The sequence below is a fragment of the Daphnia pulex genome, chromosome 9, assembly GCF_021134715.1.
Source record: "Daphnia pulex isolate KAP4 chromosome 9, ASM2113471v1".
NCBI classification, from domain to species: Eukaryota; Metazoa; Arthropoda; class Branchiopoda; order Diplostraca; family Daphniidae; genus Daphnia; species Daphnia pulex.
The window spans coordinates 6,075,749-6,098,215 of NC_060025.1; the positions used below are offsets into that span (position 1 = coordinate 6,075,749).

At 37.7% G+C, this 22,467-nt stretch overlaps 2 protein-coding genes and 1 long non-coding RNA gene across 4 annotated transcripts; 2 read left to right on the forward strand and 1 right to left on the reverse strand.

Moving 5' to 3' along the window:
* The first annotated feature begins 150 nt into the window (after positions 1–150).
* Positions 151–3,222, forward strand: LOC124203280 (FK506-binding protein 15-like). 2 transcript variants are annotated; one of them, XM_046600000.1, is made up of 9 exons: positions 151–352; positions 433–594; positions 656–806; positions 893–991; positions 1,064–1,215; positions 1,284–1,359; positions 1,423–1,761; positions 1,827–2,699; positions 2,762–3,222. In XM_046600000.1, the coding sequence occupies exons 1-9, from the start codon at positions 297–299 to the stop codon at positions 3,137–3,139; spliced, it is 2,286 nt and encodes a 761-aa protein (XP_046455956.1). In that variant the 5' UTR covers positions 151–296; the 3' UTR covers positions 3,140–3,222. The 2 variants fall into 2 exon arrangements, with proteins under 2 accessions (XP_046455956.1, XP_046455955.1); XM_046599999.1 differs by having other exon boundaries at positions 180–352; positions 1,284–1,365.
* LOC124203283 (ribosome-recycling factor, mitochondrial-like) lies at positions 3,163–7,139 on the reverse strand. The gene is made up of 7 exons (XM_046600003.1): positions 7,065–7,139; positions 6,844–7,005; positions 5,856–5,943; positions 5,176–5,357; positions 3,853–3,985; positions 3,575–3,785; positions 3,163–3,494 (listed from the first exon to the last, which is right to left on the reverse strand). The coding sequence occupies exons 1-7, from the start codon at positions 7,131–7,133 to the stop codon at positions 3,251–3,253; spliced, it is 1,089 nt and encodes a 362-aa protein (XP_046455959.1). The 5' UTR covers positions 7,134–7,139; the 3' UTR covers positions 3,163–3,250.
* On the forward strand, positions 7,014–8,811 carry LOC124203285. Its single transcript, XR_006878488.1, has 3 exons — positions 7,014–7,204; positions 7,259–7,355; positions 7,418–8,811. It is a non-coding gene; the product is annotated as an uncharacterized LOC124203285 (long non-coding RNA).
* The last annotated feature ends 13,656 nt before the right edge of the window (positions 8,812–22,467 follow it).

A 22,467-nucleotide genomic window follows, 5' to 3' on the forward strand; every position in this document is an offset into this window, starting at 1 on the left:
TTAAAGAGAACCCATTCCTTAGAATCACACAATTTGAAGGAAGAAAATATAATATAGAAAATATAAAGAAATGAAGTAGGCCTAGTAGGTAGTACGTTGCTTTTCAATGTCTCTTCTTATTTATTTCCAGTAAATATTAGCCGCTAGATGGCTTTTTTTGTTTATTTATTCGGAAATTCCATCGTAATCTTGTCTGTAATCTTTTCAACGCCATCTATTGATTTTCATTCAGTAAACGATAATAGAATATATATATCCGCCGTGAAGCGTTATCAACTCTACTCAATGTTGTGAAAATGTCATTCGGTTTTTCAAATGAAGAAGATGATGACTTTGGCTCAATTTCAATTAAGTAATATCATTCTTAAGTCATTTCTATTAGGAATAGATGTTCATGATATAAAAAATTATAACACTAAATCGCTATTTTAGTTCTAATTTAGCATCAATATTTCACGATTCGGGGATCCACCAATCCAATTCAAAGTCATTAATCTATACGGCACCTAAACAACCTCCAAGTAGTACACTTCCAACCACAAAGGGCATGTCCCAAGCAGTTATTGCTGCAGCTGCTGTCACATGTTATAAACTGTAAGGAGGAAAGCCAAATCAAAGAATTAATTTATTTTATTCTCCTGTTTATCATTTCCAGAAATAATGAAAAATATGAACCACTTCCTGGAAAAATAGGATTAGCCTTATTGGAAGAAAATGAAAGTAATAAAACTTATCAGATAATCCTTTACCAAAATAAGCAGAAACCACTAGCAAGTGTAAGGGTCACCTCAGAATTTACCATAATTGTAAGTACAATTTTTTTTGTGGATGGGGGGGATTATTTACACTACTATTTAAACTTAAATAATGTTTCTCCACTGTTTTGTTGCAGAGTCAACCAAACAACTTCTGTACATTTTATGATGACCACATGCAAAACTGGGCAATTCTGTTTGATTCCAAAGAAGTTGCTCAGAAATTTCTTGGAGAGGTATTAAATAATTGTTAAGTGTAAGCAATATGTGATTCACTATAATTTAAATGTATTTGACATTACTTGTAGATTGATAAAATGAAAAATGTTTTGGCTGGACACATGAATAAGCCATCATCTGCAGAAGCGTCTTCCATTGATAGAATAGATGGCCCATTAACAAACCCTATTGCAAATGAAACACTCAGTCAAGATAGTAACAAAACCAAACTTATATCTCGGTAATGCAAGTAAATGTTAAATAATTCCAAGTATTATGCAAACATATTTGATTGTTTCTAAACTACAGAATTGCTAAACTTGGTCAGCCCATTTTACCCCTCAGTGGAGCAATCGTGGCAGATGATAATAGTGATTCCGAACAAGTATTAGTATTTATCATTTCTTTACATAATATAATGCTGAAGATGTAATTAATATTTTCCTAGTTAATGCAGTCAACTTCCGAACCAGAACCTCTAAAAGAACGAACTAAGCCAAGGAAAGCAGCTAGGCCTGGACCTGTTCTGGCTGCTCAACCTTCGAATCGGATTGATTTCGATAGCACCCTCAATTCCATGATTGTACCGTCGCATCAATATGCTCCTCTAATGTCAGGACAACAGCCTTATCCAATGATGCAGTTCCTTCCCCCTGCTTTTACCGGAAATCAGGGTAATAGCACCCATCATTTTGACACGCTGATGTCAGAAAACAGGATGCAAAGTAGTGAAGTTCGTATGCATCTATGCCGTTTGACTGACAAGATTGACCTTTTACTGCAGAAGGTAGCGTACCCAGGGAAGCGTAAATGTATTTATTGATCTTTATTCATTCATGTTTTTAAAACTAGACCGGTGTTTTAGAATCTCATCATAAAGATAGTAACAATTCTCGGACTGTTGAGCCACATCTTGATGCAATGGCAACGGATTTGCAAAAACTTCATGTCAAATCAAATGAGCATTCGAACAAGCTGAACCTCATACTTGCCGAAATATCAGCTTCAAACAAAAACGTTGAAAATTCCATCAATCCGACGAAGGCAATAGACCAGTTATTTTGTAGCGAGCGACAGGTATGGCTGGATAGTAGAAAAGAACTGGAATGTATTATCCAGCACCTAAAACAAGAGAATGATCGGATGGTTCATCAAATCGGTGAAAAATCTGACAGAGAAAAGGAGACAGACGTTCGAATTCAACAACTTCAAGAAGAGAATGATCGATTTAAAGATGATCTTGAAACCTCTAACCGGAATATGAAAGACGGAACGTTGAATCAGTTGCGAGAGGAGAACATGCGATTAACTTCTTTCTTAGATAAATCGTTGCTAAAGGAGAAAGAATTAGAAAGTCAGTGTAAAAAAGCGCAAGAGAAATTGGAGTATTACGAGTCAAGGTCCAATGAAACTGACAGCCGTCTATTGCAATTTAAAAGTCTTGCTGAAGACAAGGAACGGAAACTCTCTGATCTCCAAGAACATGTCCAGAAACTGGAAAAAGAGTCTTCAGGTCGGCAGGTTCTTGTAGAAACTCTTCAATTACAACTTAAAAATTCTGAAGCGGAAATCGGAAACAAGTCTAATCGTGATGAACAGGAACCAGTGGAAGAGAAAGTTAAGACCATCATGAACAAAGTCTACAAGGAGATCACAAAACAATTCAAACCTGACGAAAGTTACACATTCCACACTATTAAGTCAACCGTTTCGGTGGTTATACGGGTAAGAAGACATTGCCTTGCTATGCAGTAATCAAACATTTAAATTTCTATTTATTCATTTAGGATATCACTTTAGCAGTATTGAACAAGGAACCAACTGTAGAACCAACATTTGTTTCCCAGACAATCAGTGTGGATGTGGATCACTCGATAATCGCAGTGGTGGACGAGACTGATTCAGCGAAAGTTGTAGATCCGGATGTCCAGGGAGACTATGGGTCTATTGTCACGGAGGAAAATATTAGTGCTCGCGAGGAGATCGTAGATACGATTCAATCCGAAAACGAAAGCAAAGAGCGTTCTATTTCATTCCTAGAAACATTACACAGCACTTTAGCAGCTGCTAGTCTTCAAAACGAGCACGGAACAATGTGGAAGCCCGATCCACCCCCACCCCCCTTATTCGATGACTTTGATAACGAAGACGATTGGTTAGCTTAGTGGTGTGAAATACTGAAATGCCGTTCAGACTAATAATGATGTACTATGAAGATAATGAATTACACTTTGAAAATAACAACGAATTCGTTCTAGAAATGTCTTTACTCTTTCTTATTCCTTTCCTAGAAGTTCGTTTTGTTTGGCAATCATGACTTTTTCACCTTCAACAACGTATTGCTCAGTCATGGTTTGAATTTGTTGCTGAACAGAGTGAGATAAATCTGAAGAAACTTCTTTTTCCTTTTTCTTTACATCACGGATGTATCTATTTTGGATGTCACGGCTATGGTCTTTAAATTTCTGAAACATTGTTTTGGCATTCTTGGCGAGATTTTCACGATACTCCCTTGTAACCCTGTTTCAAAAGATAAATTAATTTACAAATAATTAAGCAAATTATAATTTTTGTTTATTTGTTTAAAGATAAAACTGTACTTTGGAATAGGAATAAAAATTTTTGTCCCATCCTGTTGTGGGTTTAAACCCATTCCAGAATCATTGATAGCTTTGAGAACATCCCTCATTAAAGTGGGAAAACCAGATAAATTGACTACTAGTAGCTGGGATCCTTTTTTTCCAATTTGAGCAATTTCTTGTAAAGTGTAAGTCTCACCTTCATAATCTATTTTAAGGTTTTCTATAGACCCTATAAAAATTATGTTTGAGATTAACAAACAGTACATTACATAATATTGTAAACTTGATTACTCTACCAGAAGCTGAACGCAGAGACAAATGTTTCACATAGTCACTTTTGAGTTGGTCTAATCCTTTTTGAAGATCTTGTTTCAGGCTTGATACTTTTACAAGTTCTGCTATTTCATCTTCATTTATAATAACTGAACCCTTTTTTTCTGAAATTGTTAATAAAGAATATTAGACACAAGCTGCAAACCAAAATAAAGATCACATACTTTTTTCGCCGCCTTTTGCTTTGGAATAAAATCGCTTGCTTTTCAAACTAATATTCCAATGCTTTATGATACACCAGCTAGGAAATGAAGGAGAACCAATGGCTGGTAAATGGAAAATCTTGGGTTGGTGTAATGAACTCATCGATCGATATCCTCCATGGCCACAAAAAACCTTTTCAGTATTTCTTAATAATCCCACTGCATATCTAGAGCCAGTTATTTGTCGGTGCAAGTAATTGCAGAGAAAACGATAGGACAGACAGTACGTCATTTCAATATTATTTTGTTTTGTTTGCGATTTTCGTCTGCTATGTGGAGTGCAGATGTTGCGGCGTTGCCGAATTTTGAATGGTGAAAAATCTCGATTTAGTGAAATCACAGACCAGAGCTAATTGGGACATTCACCTTTAGATAGATCTAACAGGTTGTATTTTTAGCTAAGAATTAATTGAAATAAACAATAAAAGCAAAAAAATATAACGTAAACGAAAAAATCTGATCCCAAAACCAAAAGAGCTTTTGGACGGCGCTATTTCATCATCTACCGCCTGGTGGCTTGAAAACACAACAATGATTGACTTGGCTTCTAGATTAGCAGAAAACCCAAAATATTTCAATTTTTATTGAAGATGATGCGATCAGCGTCAGCGATGAGCTCTTCCGCTTGAGAGGGGTGCTGAAGATCGACTGCGTCCACCTCGATCGATTCCGGGTATTGTGGGTCGACCGGGCCGGCTTTTGGAGAGTTAAGAAGGTCTTCTTCGTTTTTATCCTCGTCCCCACTTATGGATCCGAATACTGGTCCTCTTATTGAACTGCCCGATCATAGAACCATTCCGGTTATAGAACCGAAATGGCTCTGCCGTGTTTCAGCTCCACCCACGGCAGCACGGCAAATCGAATAACTTGATGTTACTTTTACTCAATAGGGTTTTACGTATAGACAAAATCGACGGCAGATGGCGCTGGGATCAAGTGTTCTGTTATCGAACCACCCGGTTATAGAACCGCACACAGGCCGGTTCTATAAGTGGACCAGCACTGTAACTCATTCAGTCCAAGATCGTCCACCACTGGCGGAGCACGCAAGGCTAGCGGGTCAAGAGTGCGGGGGGCACTTACTTTGACTACCTTGGAGCTCTTTGACCTGGCCTTCATCACCTGGGCCTTTTTCTCCTTCTTCTCTTTTTTCTCCTTTTTAATTTTCCTGCGAGTGTTGAGACTTGTTATCTCAAATGTTAGGTCTTCAGTATCAGTTTCCTCTTCCTCAGCGGTTTTGAGCGGCTGACTGATACTTTTGAAAGCTTCTGTGCTGACTGAGCGCAGAGCTTTTCCTGAGAATGAGATTTCGTTAGAATTTTTTTTTTAATTTTTTCGGAACATTTGTTTTACCTTGATCACACCGCTCCACTACTGATGGGTGGAAGGTTTTTCGGTCTATGGTGATCCACAATCGGTGTTTTTGGCCGAATATTCCCGCGGTTGGGTACCTAGTGGAGATTAGCGCTTGGGCCGGAGGTACTATTTTCCTGACCGACCGTGTGCGGGGTCGTGGAACGTCCAGGGTTCCCGGGAAATCCTCGACAATCGGCACAACACCTCAACATTTGAAGAGTTGACCACAAAAAGATGTTCATACCATGTTGACAAACGTCAACGTAGATTAGATATCGTTTGCCAACCACGACAGGCGTGGGCGCAGGGTTGACAAAGCCACTCGATATATCTTGCGTTAAACTCTTCCGCCGTGATTGACGAGATTTCGATGCACTCCGCATGAAACCAGTGGCAGCATATTCCGCACTGCGCCACCAGTCTCGAGCCAATCACGCGGCTACGACAGTGCGGATAATCGCACAGCAGTGACTCGTCCTCCTCAGCGCGCTTTCCCTAGATTACAAAAAAATTGTGTTCAATTACAAATTCCAGGTCAGCACACGAGAGACACGCACAGTTCTTTTTTTTTACCGTATAAAGGAAATGTCATTTTAAATTGTGGCCAAGAATCTTTTACCTTGAGTGACACCTGTGAGGGGGTACTTCCGTCGTCTTCCACATTCGTGAAGCGCCCTGGTAGCGGTCTGTACGCGCTTACTGACACTTACGTTTCGACGGGCGCAAATTATTCATAAAAAAAAGCGAAGAAATAGTCATGAAAAAATGAACACTCACCAACTTCGGCGGCGTACAGGAATGCAGAGACTGCTGGCCGAATACCGTACCACGGCATGTTACCTAAAATTGCATTGCGCACGTCGGCGGCCAAGACGTTAGTCTCATAATTAACTGTCTTGCCGTTTGAAGATTGCAACCCGCGACAGATGGGTCGACAGATGCGTTCTTAAATACAAAATTATGCAAGAAAACTTACAAATTATTTTTTAAAATGAAAAGACCGTTCACCAGTGTGGCAAGGATACCGATCAAAACACAGAATCTCTTAACTTTGACACGATTATCCTCATTGTCCAAATATGTAAATATTAGACAAATGATAAAGACAATATAGAAGCCACTGAATCCTAATAAAAATGAATTGAGAATCTTGTCGACTAAATCCACGGTTTCAGTTTTGAATTGCTTCATGACTGGCACAGCTGCACGAAAGACATCTGTGATCTGGGCAAAATTGACATAGTTAATTGCCGTGTTCACTTTTATGGGGTCTGGTTTATCCGTTAATTTTTTTTCCGTTCCAGATCATCTTTCAGTTCTTTAGCTTTGTTCTGAAAAGAAAAAGATTGATTAAAAAAGGTTTAGGTAAGGTTAGGTTAGATTTTTTATATTTACCAAATCTGATGAAGGCATTCCTTCTTCCTCGAAGGCTTCCAACAATGGCCTCATTGTTTCCAATTGGAGAACTACAATAGCATATTCGTGCAGCACTGTTTCTTCTTCGTCAGTTAACTCTTCTCCATTTTCCTTCTTTCCTCGCAATCCATCCAATTTTAACTGTAAAGGTAATAAGTTTAAGTATAAAGTTAAAATTTAAATAGTTTTTAAGATACTACCTTTAAATTTTCTAATTCCTGAAATTTTTCCTTTTGAGCCATGTACTTCACGTATTTGCTGTTACTCATTTCAACCTGGGGATTAGTGAAGCACACGTGAAAGAACGAAGAAATTAGGCTAGTTACTTCTCTACTAATAGGTAAAATATATGCTTAAATCTGGTGAGTTAATTATTTACATATAACTTGTTTAGAGATTGTTTCAGAAAACCAAGTTTGAAGTGCGACATGACTGCAAAAGTAGATCAAGTACTTGCATTGCACCAATAAACATTGCTGTAATCAAATACTGTAAGTTTTTATAATAATTGAAATTTGAAACCTGTCCTAATATTTTCTCTTCTGCCAATTAGGGGGTAAAAGTGATGAAGAACAAATCATCCCCTTGAATGACTCTGTTTCAATAAGGCTACTTTGATCATCCCCTTGAATGACTCTGTTTTAATTAGGCTACTTTGGATACTGATATATATGCAATTTAAATTATTTATTCTTTCTTGTAAATGATTAAGCTTCAATTTAGTTGGTACAACCATATATGCCTACTTTAGATGTTCACTAAGACCACTGCCATCATCAGCCCTGAATTTGCACAAGACAGTAGGGTATCACTAAAACTCGGGGGTCGGGGGTCGGGGAACTAAAACTCGGGTATTTCACTCGAGGGTCGCCATTTTGTCGTCTGCTATCAAATTTGTTCCCGAGTTTTAGTCCGTTCAAAACTCCGACTAAAACTCGGGGATTTTAAACTCGGGGATTTTAATTAAAAACCCTATTTGACTCTGAACTTTGACAATATTCGAATTATAATTATCCCTGAGGGTAGGTAGTACTTGTACTACCAGAAGGCGATTCATCTGGTAATACTAAATTTAATTTTTTAAAATGCGGATTTAGTCGTTGTTTTCTGACTTTGGACCACCACAACATCAATTAGGTTGTGTGTTGACAGTCTGTAGCTCTCTGTGTCCGTCTGTTGACCAGAGGTGTGTGTAGTTTAACCGTTCTATGAAGTGTTTAAACCATTTAAGATGTTCAAGGTGAAATAAAATTTGGCACTTTCAGTATTTAGAAAACAATGAAAGATACTACACACAAAGCCTTTCGGTATTTGCTGAAAGAAGAGTTTGAAGAGGATCCTACGAAATATGAGAGAGCCCTTACACTGCTTGAAGAAATCAAACAAGTAGGTTACTCTATTTTAACATACATTTTACTTCTTGACATAAAAGTTCTAATGCTGAACACTTATTATAATTTAGTGGCTGCTGTCCTTATTGTTACCCCATCAGACCAGAACTCGACAAAAAATCAAGGATAAGTTAGGCACAGATCTGATAAGGCAACAAATGCAACAAAAGCTGTAGCTACATGTCCAACAAGAAATTCTACTGATATTCAGTAGAATTGAGAGAAGGGTTTGAATAAGTATGTACAAGTCAAAGGAATCCAGTAATCAGCGTTCCATTGCTGCTCATCAAGCCACTCATCAGATCGAAATAAATTTTTGGTATTTGTCCAAATGCCTTGGCGGCATAACTTCACTGCATCTTTGAATGGTAAGACAATGCTTAGTAGTCTGAAAAGTTTCAGAAAAGTTGAAACTGATGGATGGTTATTTTTACCACTGGCATTTCTAAAAAGTCCGAAAAATCTCTACAGAAAAGGAAACTCAAGTTAAAGCTTATTTTGTTACTTTTAGAACCGGTAAATTTACCTCGATGCAGTCTTGGTTAAATTTTCTTGTTAGCACAAAATTAAAATCATTGTCTAGTGGATCCTTCGTTTAATTTAATATGCTTGTGATTGTGAGTTATAGGGCGTCCATGGATGTTTGTGATATAAACGATGTTCGATTTCCTGTTTTCATGAACATTTCGGTTGAATCCAGTTTATACAGTAAATGGAACAAATGCTGCACAAATGTATAATGAAGTAAAATTTATACCTATAAGTATATCTTTATTGACATACGGAAGTTTTATCATCTAAGTTGTCATTATTAATGCTTTCTTGAGGACATCTTCCATTTAGGCCATCAAAAGCATCATTTAGAAGTTTTACCATATCCTCGATTGGTACGGTTCCGGTAAACTGAGTAAGGTTGCATTCTTCACTGAAATATTTGAATCCTGTCCACATGCTATGAGAAAATAGCTAATCGAAGAAGTATATTAATGTAAGTTAACATTTCATTATTACCACATCAATTATTATTACTTGGGTAGGTAATTTTAAATTCATCTTTTGCAAATTGAATGTGAAGATTGAAATGTGAGAGAGCGTAAGTTTAGATTAAACTTTGGTAGCAAATTCTTCTTCTGTTTTAATCAACAGCTTAAACAGATCGTAATCTATGTTATCTTCACCGAACTGTGTAGAATCATGGTAATTAAACATTTCATTTTAATAAGCTAACAAATTACTTGGAACTTACTTAAAATTTCTTGACTTTCATCATATTATTTTTGCTACACTTGAAACATTAAATTTATCTTTTCATTTGGTTCAGTAGGATGATCAATCAAAGCAAAATCAAGTAACATTTTCCATCTTGCCGGTAATTCCGAAGAGACTATGAACACCCTTTTTTGTTTGATGACCATTACACGTTACATTACAGACGGCACCGTTTAAAGTTTGAAGATCTGCAAGGGCTCTAATAACTAGCTTTTGAAGCATAAAAGAACTAGCTGGCCCACTCGTAGCATAGACACCCATTGGCTGGACCCATTTGACCCTGTATTTTCGAAACATTAGCACAAGTGCATGGCCAGCAATTTTTTCCCTCTTTTCTGGTTCCAAATCCTCTCCATAAACAGGGAATCCATAAAATTTAATCTTTTGTCTGTTGAACTTCATTGCCGATGTTGTTTTACTGACGGCTGATTATCTTCGTTGTTGGAGTCAAGGTTGGCGGGGTCTCGGTATCGGCGGTTATTTTCATCATTATAACATTTGAAGGAATGTATTTGAATATGAAAAATGTCTTTGGTACGTTAACTCTGCGGAAAGAATTTACGAAGACAAGTTTGGGTGTAGGGGAGACCGGGGCTATATGGGACACTTTTTTTTCTTTACGCTGCCAATTTTTTAAATAGCAGAATTAAGTTAAAATAAAAATATAGGAGTGAGTTATTTTTCATATTTTTTCGTTTAACTATGTAATAGTTATTTAATTAAATGTAAAGAGGAACAAATTAAGGAACAAATTTTTTTAGGGTTAAACGGAACAAAGCCAGGGGCAAAACGGAACACTTCTTAAACTAGAAAGAAAACCCTATCAAATAGCTATCTGGGTTTTATGAAAATATTTCTAAAAGTATAAAAATAATTGAAAACTAAACGTCCAAAATTTTTTGTCCGATTCCCATTTTTTTGTTTTAACCAAAAAACTCGCAAAATTAATCGGAAATTCAGGAAAAAAAGTTTAGAGGATAAAGAAAACATCATTTACAATACGCTGTATTTATTTCAGCATTTTAAAACAAATCGTACATATCAAAACTGATAGCTCCTGCGTTAACGGGCGTGTTCATATACATTCCAATGGACAATTTAAAATTAAATAATAATTTAAAGATAATATTATTTCTAATTTTAATCTTAACACCTACTTCAATTTTGTCTTCACGTCCAGAACAACCACAGTTATCATGTCAGTCATGTTGTCAGAGTACTCTAGTACTCTAGTACAAGCTGATACAAACGGCTCATTTTTTTTTTTAAATTTAAAAAAATATTTACGGTGGAACCAAAACTCCATAATAAAGTTTTAAGCGCTTCGGTGACAAAAAATTTAGGCTTATTCAAAAGAGATTCGCAACGAGTAAGTAAATACCCTTATGTTTGAATTCTCAATATTGCATTTTTTAACTTTGTCCATCCAATAAACCTGTATCAATCCAGTGCGTTTTATCAATCCAGTTTTGTCGCTCAACAAAAAAAAGTTTTTTCTTAAATTAAATTCATTTTATATTATATTTTTCCTTCCTGTAAAGAAGCGAGCAAGGATATTTTGAGGAAGGGCATGTTTAAAGGTTTGGGATTATTTTCAAGATTAGAGATGGAAAGGGGAAATGAAAATTTCTGTTTATGATCGTATTTTTACCCTGATAGCAATAGGATATCCCAAGGCTTTATTTTATAAACAGTAGATAACCACCATCTTATACTTTGGTTAATTTTTTCTTGTAAAAATGGTCATAAGGAAAGGACCAAACATAGTTTCTAAATCGGTTTGGTGATTGTTGTGCAATGAAAGGTTATGTGCATATTTATTGTATTCTGTTCTTTTCAAACGAACAAAAACATTAACTGAATGCTGGGCATTTTGTTTAATCTTGCCAACGGATTGAAAAGTTTTGTGGAATTCATATTCTTGGCCGGATTTGTCAAATAGAGTAATACCTATGATTTTTTGATGAGTAAACAAAAGGAAAATTTGTCAAACCCACATATCATACACACAATAATTCGCATAGTTTTATCCATCCATCGTTCATGGCCGTGGCAAAGTGGAAACGAATTTCTTGGTGACGCAATATTGGTGATTAAAATTATACCAAAATTCCAGCTAAGTTTCTTCGTGAAGATAGTTGAAACGGGAAGTGGCCCCTGGTCACCAAACAGATTGAATGTACTGTTTTTATTTCTCGACCTGATGCAGAACACTGCTACCAGACAGGTGGAAAAAAACAAGGGACTGGGAAGCCTACAAATAATAGAATATGAACAAAATCGTAAGCTGATGGAACACTGCCAAATACTGTAGATTTTCTATCACTTTTAAGGACCACAGGAAATTCAATTAAAGAAATAAGATTGCTGAATTTTTGGCGGGAAGGGTCGGTTTAAATCTTAGTACAAGACCACAATGGGATCTAGATCTAAAAAATCACTCATCAATCATTCCCGTTGGGTGATCGAATTACAAATTTGACTGATCGAATTATAGTATATGGCACTTTGAATTGGACCCGGCACTGAAACTATTGGACTTATCATTGATTGTATCTTGGAATGAAATGCGACCAGAAGAGGTAAAGTTGGCTAATTACTGATTGTGGATGCTTACAGTAAGTGGCCGTGGTAAACAGTTCATCGATCATAATAATTAGTGAATGGTTCCGGTTCTTCTGTGATTTTGGCTGTCTGAAAGAACTGGATTCGGAAAACGGTTAAGAATTTTGCAGTGCCAAGTTCGGGGAATTTCACCGTCTTGTTGGAGCTAGACAGGTGAGTTCCAGTCCTTGGTTGGCCTAGTGAAATGGTTAGGTAGAACGCCATAGACAAACTGCGAAGCACACTATGCTTAATATATTCGTGGATGGGAAGTCTCTGTGGGAGTTGTTGGCGGCCATTCGATTGAATCCGTTGTCTTCAACTCTTCCAGTGTCGTCAGTTTTGCTGCTGTGCCAATTTTGGAGGAAATCTTCTATTCCTTCCTTTGGAATTTAAGTCCATGTTTATTCCTTCTTCGGTGTCCGTACAGCACAGGTTTTCTTTCGACGAGATTTCCTAGCACAAGAGCTTCCGATCTTCTTGCATCATGGGGTGATTCACTCGGGTTCTCCCTTACAACAATCATATGTACCCTAATAGTATTTTGTCCTCCTTTGGTGGTATCCGGCTACGATGTCTTGCACCCAATTCCACGTGGTGCCGCAGTCCACACCGTCTACTAAAACTTCTGAACCGGCTTGCCAGGCATTGGGTGTAGTAAATTCTGTAATAGCGAAGGCTTATACTCTTGTCAGGGTGCCGTTGCAGGAAGCAAAATTTGGTCGTGCGACTCCATTGTTCTGGCAGTCGTTCAGCATTGTTCCTCTCCGCAGTGGAATTGTTCCCATGTCTTCCTCGTTAGCTTAGTTGGTCCAGCGTTCCCCTGCTTTGGATTCAACCGCTGTTGCTGTCATCATCAGCTCAAGCTGTTTTGTTTTTTAGGGAACCGTTTGGCATGACTTTTATATCATCTTTATATTTATCGTACCTTTATGTTTTACACAAAAATGGAACAAATGATGTTTGTAATCTCTCCTACCATTTTTCTCCCCTTTGTTGAACAGACTTAAGTCTCCAAAGCTTTTTTTACTTCAGTGGATACTCAATTGATTCCATTGATCCACAAATTTTTTTGACGATAGTTCATCTAGCCCGAATAATGATGAAGTATAAATTTGTGCTGTGTTTGTCAATGCCTTTGCATTCCAGAAGAGAAATCTCGCCAAGTTGGGTATCTGCAAGTGGTCTCTCATTACTCATATCAAGAGATCTGGAGACATTTTCGAGTAAGCAGAGCCTTATTTGTATTTTTTTTTCACTCTACAACTCACAACTTTCGTTCAGAGGTATTTATCATGGTGGCTTTGAACCAATGACAAACAGTGAAATACTCCTTAATATTTTGGCAACCAGGGTTCAATGAGTTTATGATGATAAGTTCAACAGAAAAAAAATCAATTGTCTTGAATGTCGTTTATTTTTATATAGAAATTCTTCTACCAGACACAATTTAAATTCATTAAATTTTCAGCTAGGAACCAAATGAGAACTACAGCACATAAGTTTAATGAAAAACCTAACTTTTGTGGGATTGTAGGTGCTGTGGATGGATGTCGCATTGAAATTGATGTAACATCTGAGAATGAACTTGCAGACAAAATTATAAAACGGCATCGAGGAAAGCCTTGAGTGCAAAGAAAAGATTTGATTAATATTTTAAATTATTTCTTAATTATCCCCACTCCTGCTTGAGTTACGTTCACTTTGACCGGTCTTCTGTTTCTTATCTCACTTAATGTCATGAAAAAAATCATGACAAAATTAAAATATCAGACTTTAACTTTAATGTAATGTAATGTAATGTATTAATTTATAGAGCGCCTTTTACAAGCATGATCAAAGGCGCTATAACTCCATCGAAAGAGTAGAACAAAGTAGACATATCATTTTGCATTGGGATATTCAAGTTTAAACAAATATGTTTTCAACATTGATCGAAACTGAGATAAGGAATTGGCTGTTCTGATGGGCAAAGGAATACTGTTCCAGATCTTGGGGGCCATCTTTGCAAATGAGCGATCACCATAATTGACTAGTTTGGTTTTGGGCAGAATCAAATCGAGGGAAGAGCGAAATTTCCTCCGAGATATCAGCTCAGACAGATACACGGGGGCACAATTGTTAATACATCGATAAGTTTGGGGAGCAATCTTAAAAGTTATTCGAGAAGAGACCGGGAGCCAGTGTAAATTTATAAGAACATCATAGATATGATCGTACTTCCTCCGTCTAGCGATCAACCGCGCAGCCATATTTTGCACAGCTTGTAGTTTATCAAGTCGTTTCGCAGGGAGACCAACAAGAAGGGAGTTCCCATAATCCAAAATAGATGTAACAAAAGCATGTACAAGTTGAGCAGCCGCAGAATCGGAAAGAAATTTCCTAATTCGCGAAATACGATGCAAATGGTAATATGCCCTGCGACACATTGAATTAATTTGGGGCTCCATAGTCAAGCGAGAGTCAAAAATTACACCAAGGTTACGGACATTTTTAGACGGAATAATTGGCACATCACCAACCATCAGAGGATGTTCATGGGGCGTATGGTATCCATGTACAAGGAGCGCATCCGTCTTGCTTTCGTTGAATTTCATCCGATTCGCCGACATCCATTGCCTTGTCTCACCAATACAGTTTGACAAAGCAGCATATGCAATGCTTTGTTCCACCCCATCAACAGTCGGCTTGAAGGTCTTGTGTTGTTGAGCATCATCAGCATAGTACTGGTCGCTGATTCCATGATGAACGGCAATATCATGGATCGGGCTGTTGTACAGAGTAAACATAACTGGGCCTAGGACTGACCCTTGCGGTACCCAGCAAGTTAAGAAAATCGGGGAAGACGTAACACCAAATACATGAACAGACTGGGAGCGATTTGCAAGATAGGAACTGAACCAATCAAGGGCCGAACCACAAATACCAAAACGAGCTGATAGGCGATCAAGAAGTACAGAATGGTCAATTGTGTCGAACGCTGCACTTTGATCAAGCAGTGCGAGGATCGCAGCATTCCTGCCATCTACGGCCATGAGCAGATCATTCATGACTCGAAGCAGCGCTGTCTCCGTGGAATGATCTGGTCGATATGCAGATTGCACTGGAACCAGCAGATTTGATGACTGGAGATGAGACATGATTTGTTTCACACATACTCGCTCAACAAGTTTGGATAAAAATGACAGATTCGACACTGGACGGTAGTTACAGAGCTTATTTGGGTCAAGATCCGATTTCTTTAACAGTGGGGTGACAAATGCTAACTTCATTTCATCAGGAAAAATGCCAGATGATAGCGACAAATTGATAATATTTGTGATGGGATGAACAATGATAGCAGAAAATTCTTTCAACATGAAAGTAGGAATTGGATCACGTAGCGAGGACTGTGATGGACAGTTGTCTAGAAGGGATGCAACTTCACTAACCGTCACTTGAGAAAAACAGGAAAACATGTTCACCAGTCTTGGCTCCTCAGGCATCGCCAGTGGCCCTTCAGCATCCAGACTAGCCCGAATGTCAGAGATCTTATCAGAGAAAAAGCAGCCGAAGTCATTCAGAAGATTCGCCAAGGAGACATGCTGAGGTAGCTTGAGCCCAGTCTTCTTCAGTAGAAAAGAATCCACGATCTTAAACAGAGACTTCTTGCCCGAGCACTCAGCAATCTTGGAGTTAAGGAACGATTCTTTTGCTTCCTTAATCAACCTCCTCAGATCATCTCCCGAGATCATCAGCTCTTCCTTGTCAAACTCAAGTCCACGTCGACGCCATCTTCTTTCCAGTTTCCGAGCTCGACTCCTTGCCAACCTGATTTCATCCGTCAGCCATGGATTATCCGAGCGAATTGTGACAATCTTCTTTATTAATGGAGCATGCTTTTCAAGCACATGAGCAATAGAGGTGTTGTATTGCTCAACAATCTCATCAATATTATCGGCTGGGTTGGAAATGAGAGGCATGGAGATTAGATCTTCTCTGAACCTGACAGGATCAATCGATTTCAGTTTCCTGAACGTGATGGATCTTTGCGGACGGAGAGGACGATGCAGTTGCAGCAATTATGTCACTGCCAGATGGTCACTTATGAGCTCTTCAACCTCACAGCCCATCACCAGATTGTCAGACACTCTCGTAAGCACAAGGTCAAGGATGGGGCCTCTAATATGAGTGGATTCACTTACATGTTGAAAAAGCCCATGTGATTCGACAATGGAAAGGAATTTGATAGCTGTTGAGTCGGCAAGATTGTCCACATGAATGTTGAAATCTCCAAAAATTTGCAGGCGACCAGGCAATAGAACTAGAAGATAAAGAAATTCAGAGAATTCAGGTAGAAAATGACAAGCATTTTCCCTTGTCGAACGATAGATCAACACAACACGCAGGCAGACAGAGTTCACTGTAAGAGATGTGGCCAGGTACTCGAACGACGAGGCTGTAAAATTCACAGGAAACAAGCAACCAACATGAATGGTACTTCGAAAGAGTAACGCGACACCTCCACCTGAAGTCATAATCCTGGGATTGTGAACAGCAACAAATCCATCCGGACAAATTCCACGTAGTATATCCTCACCATGTTGAACAGTGAGCCAAGTTTCAGTGATTGCCAAAATATCGAGTCTATTGGATAATAGGTGGTGCGTGATTACATCTGGTTTGCAACACACCGATCTTGCATTAACAAGGCCAAAAGATAAAAATTTCTTCACCTCTCTTGCTCTTTTTGCCCGCCTTCCACTCCTCCATTTTCTACGGCCTTTTTTCCAACCGCATGCATCCCGTTGACTAGGACTATGAGAACCAGGTTTTGCAATACCAAGTGTGACAACAAGCTCACACCAGACCTCACACAATGAGAAAAGTGGAGAGTTCTTGCCTAAAGTCAATATAAATTCACGAGAAATAGGCACACAAAATCTGGAAGCAGACGATGGAGCAGAAAGTAAACAGTCAACCAGCATGATGTGACTCACAGGACGAGAGGTGAGAGCAGAAATGTTGCACAAGAAATGCCAAACTCGAACAAGAAATGCCCAAGATATCCCATAACAGATTAACCAACTTTCAAACATTAATTTCACCAAAATAACCAGGAAAAATGAAAAAAATCAGGACCGTCAAACTAGTGCAGCCACTCAGGGCGCTCGATAGCAGACGACTTTAACGACGACGAAATTTAAAAACTAAAATAGATTTTACCTTTCTTTGCTGTTGTTTGATCTTCTGGAAAGAGCTGGATCCATTATTGGCACGATAAATATTCGCCTTCTCAAAATATTCACCGCTCTCCATGTCGCGCTGGATCACAATTTCTTCATCATGTTGTTGTTCCTTCTGGACTTCTTTGTTTTTTTCTCTTCATGAATCGCTTCTCTTCTGTTTTTTCGTCATTTTTATTAAAAATTCAGCATCTAAATTCTGCGTCACTTGTGATGACTATTTAGTCAATAAATGTCAGTCCAAAGAACTAGTATGCCACTGGACAGCGAACTGCAGTCGTCGTAACTATGAGCCAAATAAAAACACATGAGAACAACACAAAAGAAGAAGGAATGAATACAAAAACAACACCAGCATACGAATGTGTGGGTACCGTTCCCAAATGTTCGATGAAATACGATGATAAAATCTATGTTTTGAGTGAATCTCCCAAGTGACGAGAAACATCAAATGATCAAAAAATCAAACAGATCAAAATTTTTACAAATTTTTGAGAAACATAGATCCCAAACAGACGTAGTCACCTTCGTTCCGATAGCCATAGTCAGGCAGAGGGAATACAATAAAAGAACTAACTAGTTAAATTATTGTATTCCGTCTTCAACTGCTATGCAATGAATTTCATGTTAGTGATATAATATTTTCAAATAAGAGTTCCAAAGAATCTGTGTGTTCATATTGTTTCCCAAAGAGTTAGCATCTTGTGTCAATGAGCCTACCGCTGACAATCTTAGCTTATCGAAAATACGAACGGGCAACTGTTTTCACCATGCATGAGCGTATTCCAGCTTTGAACGTTGCTTTTTTCTGTTCCAAAAAGCAATTTCTGCATTTGACGTTATAAACAGAGCCTATCACTTAAGAACATGCTTTTATCACTTGTTCTCATAAAGAAACAAAATTTTGTACGCAATTGTTGGAAAGATAAAGATCTACTTTAAAAGACTGAATGATGCGTACATATTGTACCTTTTAAGATAAACAGAAAAAAGGAACCTTTTCTTAAAACCCACCTTGAGTGAGTTGACAGAAATTTTTCTCATTTAATGAAGTTAACGGGTGTCTAAATGGGGTAAGGGAATCAGAATTTAAGCTTGCAGTACGCGTGGAGGACCCGTGATTTCCGCCAAGAGATGCAATCTAGTGAATGAGAAGAAACACTGTGGCGGCAGAAAGGAAAAAGGGTTGGACAGCCCCCCCCCCCTTGAGGACAAGCAAAGTCCTCAAAGCAGCAAAACCGTTTGTGCCGCAAAAGCAACGCCAAAAGAGAGAGGTCGAGGAAAGAAAATTTACTTACGTGAAAATTTCTCCATTTCACGGAAATTCCTACGTGTTAAAGGAAAGTTCATGGAGATGATAAAAATGTTGAAAAAAATGTGGGAATTTCAAATCAATTATGAAAAACAAAGATTTTTTTATTTGGGGAAATTATGATTTCTTAGAAGTATCCAAACCTGTTTTTCTATAGTATCCATCTATAAACTACCTGTACACGCACCCACAGTAGTTAGAAAACAAACTAGTAACGAGAAACTGTGCGCTTTGGGCTGAGTGCGAGTATCTACCACCTGAAATTCTTGTGATAAAACAGTTTATCCCTTGCCAACGAGACAATTTGTAGTTTAAAGGACTTGAAAAGTCATCTCGTTTAAAACCTCCTATTAACATGGGTAATCCGATTGATATAACATGTAAGTATATATGGGATGAATAGATCAAGGTAGTAATTGGAGGTTGAAAGTGTATGATCCCATGGTCGGCAGTAAGGTCAGTGAAAACATGGGTGCCCACAAGGTGAAGCTTTTTCCCCGTTTCTCTGTGCAATTCTTATTGATGTGGTCGCCAGGCTTTCTTTTCCGTTTCTTCACCTGGTCTCTGGCTAGGTTGATGACCTGACAATTGTCACCTCCCATAAGATTCACGTGATAGCCACAAGAAACCTTGAACTTATGTGCAAATCGATTTTTTGTTGTTGCTCAGATCAAAGTTCATCATAAATGCGCATAAAATGTCTAAAGCATTAAAAGTGTTCTTGCTCTTCCAAAAGCCATTCCCTAAATTTTTCTCACCTCAGAATTTCAATAAATGACGTGTTTATTCACCCGTCGACTGAAACTGTCTTTCTATAACTTACACTCGTTTTTCAATTGAAACGGTTCACTCACTTCAATGGTAAAACTGTAGCGTCAAGAAAATCATTTTTTGGGGGTGAACAATTGTTTGGCGACTCCTGGGGTTGGACCGAAAGCGCATTGAATTTCTCTATCACTGTAATCGAAACTTTCTTGCTTTATTGCCAGTGGTGGGATCGTCAAAAAATGACTTACGTCAAATTGTGACGTAATTTAATATGTAACGTCAATTTTGGCAATTATTTAACGTTTACGTTGACTTGATGTATTTGTAATTTTAAACTAATTTTTTACGTATTCGTTTTACGTATAAAATTTATAGCCCCCTTTTTCAAACTCGTAATTTGGCAACAATGTTGCCGAGTAGAGTGGAAATTCGCTTGTTCTCCACTATTTATTTTCGTCGTTTATAGTGAAATCAGTTTTTTATGTTTTTTAAGAAATGGCTAGGTCCACTGATTGAGAGGAAATCCCACGGTGAAAATTTTGCATTTTCAAATGGTCGAATTTCATTCAAGAAATGATCAAGAAATTTTTTTTACCTTAAAGACAAAACACAATTGTTTGTAAAGAAGTGAGAACGAAACTTGCCCGATAATATGTTTCCATAAATAGGTGACCTACTCGAATGGCGGGAAATTTTTGTAATACCACTGCTATTATTCTTAACGATGAATAATTGAATTTCTTATGATTGGGAGGGGGGAGTGAAAACAGGTAAGTAAGAATACCACAAAAAACAAAAAAATAATTTCGATAATAACACATTTACAAAACGCAATGCTCTTCGTCAAGCTTTGTCCAAAATGAGTGTTCTTTGAAACAATATTGGAAGATCAATAAGTGCATTGCATTTCAAACTCTTTATATTATAGTCTGTCGCTTCCTTTCTGAAACACTACAAGAGATTGAACGCTGCAAACACAGTATTTCGTTCACTTATTGGAATTTAGTTCTTACGTAAGACGATTTGGACTTATTGATCGAGTATATGCACTGTGTTAAGCCATTAGCTGCTATTTAAGATATTTTTTAACGAGAAAAGGAAGAGAAAAGCTGTTTTCTTGGCCTAGGAGTTGTTCTGACTTTTTTTAACAAATCTCAAGAAGCAGTTGAATCAAAGACTCTTTCTTAATGTTGAGCCAATACGTGATTATACACTGTCAAAAATTTAGGATATGTATGACAGGTGTAACATTTTATGTATACTATTTCAGGTTTAGCCATCTGTAAATTGATTAAACCAATTCTTAAGTGCAGCCTGTACACATCAATTTTTCAAAATTAATTTGATTGCAGACTCAATGTATGCATTTTACGAAGAATCCAGAACCTATCGGCAGTCAAATCCCTCTAATGTCGGGCAATCTTTTAAAAATCTCCTCTTTATTTTTATTTTAGATTTATAATTTTAGCAAATCCGCTTGAAGATTTCAAGAATTTAAAATTAAAAAATTGTTAAATAATTTACAGGGTAAGTTAAAATTTAAAGCTAATTTAAATAATAAACAATTTACAACGGATTCTGAAGGTGCAGTTCTCAGAGATTGGTCTCTTCTGCCGCATCCTCGGGAAAAGTTTAGAGTTTTTGAAAACCAATGGTAATAAGTGGATGCAGGTGGTTCATGATTTTAACCACCTCTTGTGGCAAAAGGGTTCTTTAGTGATCGAGACGCGGTTTACGACATTTTGTCTCAACCAATTTGTAATCGATCTCATATACTTAGTTCTATGTCAAGTTTGCAGCAAACTCTAGAAAAGCAAACGTTGTTTGTTGTTAAGAGCTGCCAACAGCAGAATAACGGCTAGGACTGTATTTTTCCCGCTGTATACGCAACCAGACTGGCTAACGGAGTCAATCCAAATATATGATGGTAGAAGTATGAGAAACATATCCATGGGTGTTTGATTAATGACCGATTCACGCCATTTTCATCTTCGAAAGTCTGTCAACTCAGGCCGATAAAGAAATTACTCTTCATATCGATGTTAAATACTGTTGTGTCGAAGGACTAAGTAACTTACTCCACCGAAACTAGTGGGATATGAATGAATTTGACACCTGCGGAGAATTGTATCACCAAATGTGTCACCGACACCCTAAAGATACCTAAAAACAATTCCATTGCGATCCTTGTAAAACAATATGTTAATAATGATTTTATTTTCAAACCTTGAGATTCACTATTTTGTATGCTTTTCAAATAAATATTTTACCTCCTTAGGTCCAGTACATAATTTCGAGATTCAGTTAAGCTACATGCACCTAAAGTTCTCGTGCTCAAGGTTACTGAAAGCAGATATTTTGTGTGTACTTTATTTCAACATTTGATTGGAAAGCTCAATACACACGATGCCTGAAAGAAGACAAAATGTATTGATCAGTCAAGACTATGCAGTTTTTTTTGCTTTCGGCAATGAAATTATCATAGAGTTAAGATACAAGGTAGATAAGGAAAAATTGTGTAACTTAATACCACTGAACTTGAGGGAATATGTGCTATTCAGCTGAATTGGGTTATGTCATTGACCAACATATTTTGCCTTGTGGTTAATGTATGACTGAATGAAGGCAAGAAAAGTAGGATTGATATTCATAAACTGAACATATGAGCAGCACCAGCAAGCATATGGTGGTACCCCCCTTGTTTCCCTATATAATAGACGGCCCACCCACCCCACCTATAGTTCCACTTTGATATTTCCCAAACATCGAGCTCTTTTGAGATCTTGACTGAAAACTCACGCGGTGAAAACTCTCTGCTCCTCCTAAAGGGGTTGGATAGATAGGATGGGGGACTTCTATACATGTCAGGAAGAGGGTGTAATCAATAAAAACACATATATCAGAGATGGAACAGGAATCGCAAATCTTTTTTAGACGTTTGATTGGAGAAATTCCTTTTGAGAGAAGAGAAATTTCTTTCCCCTATAAGTAACCTTTGGTGGTCAACTGTCTATTGGCAACTCAATTTTTCCTA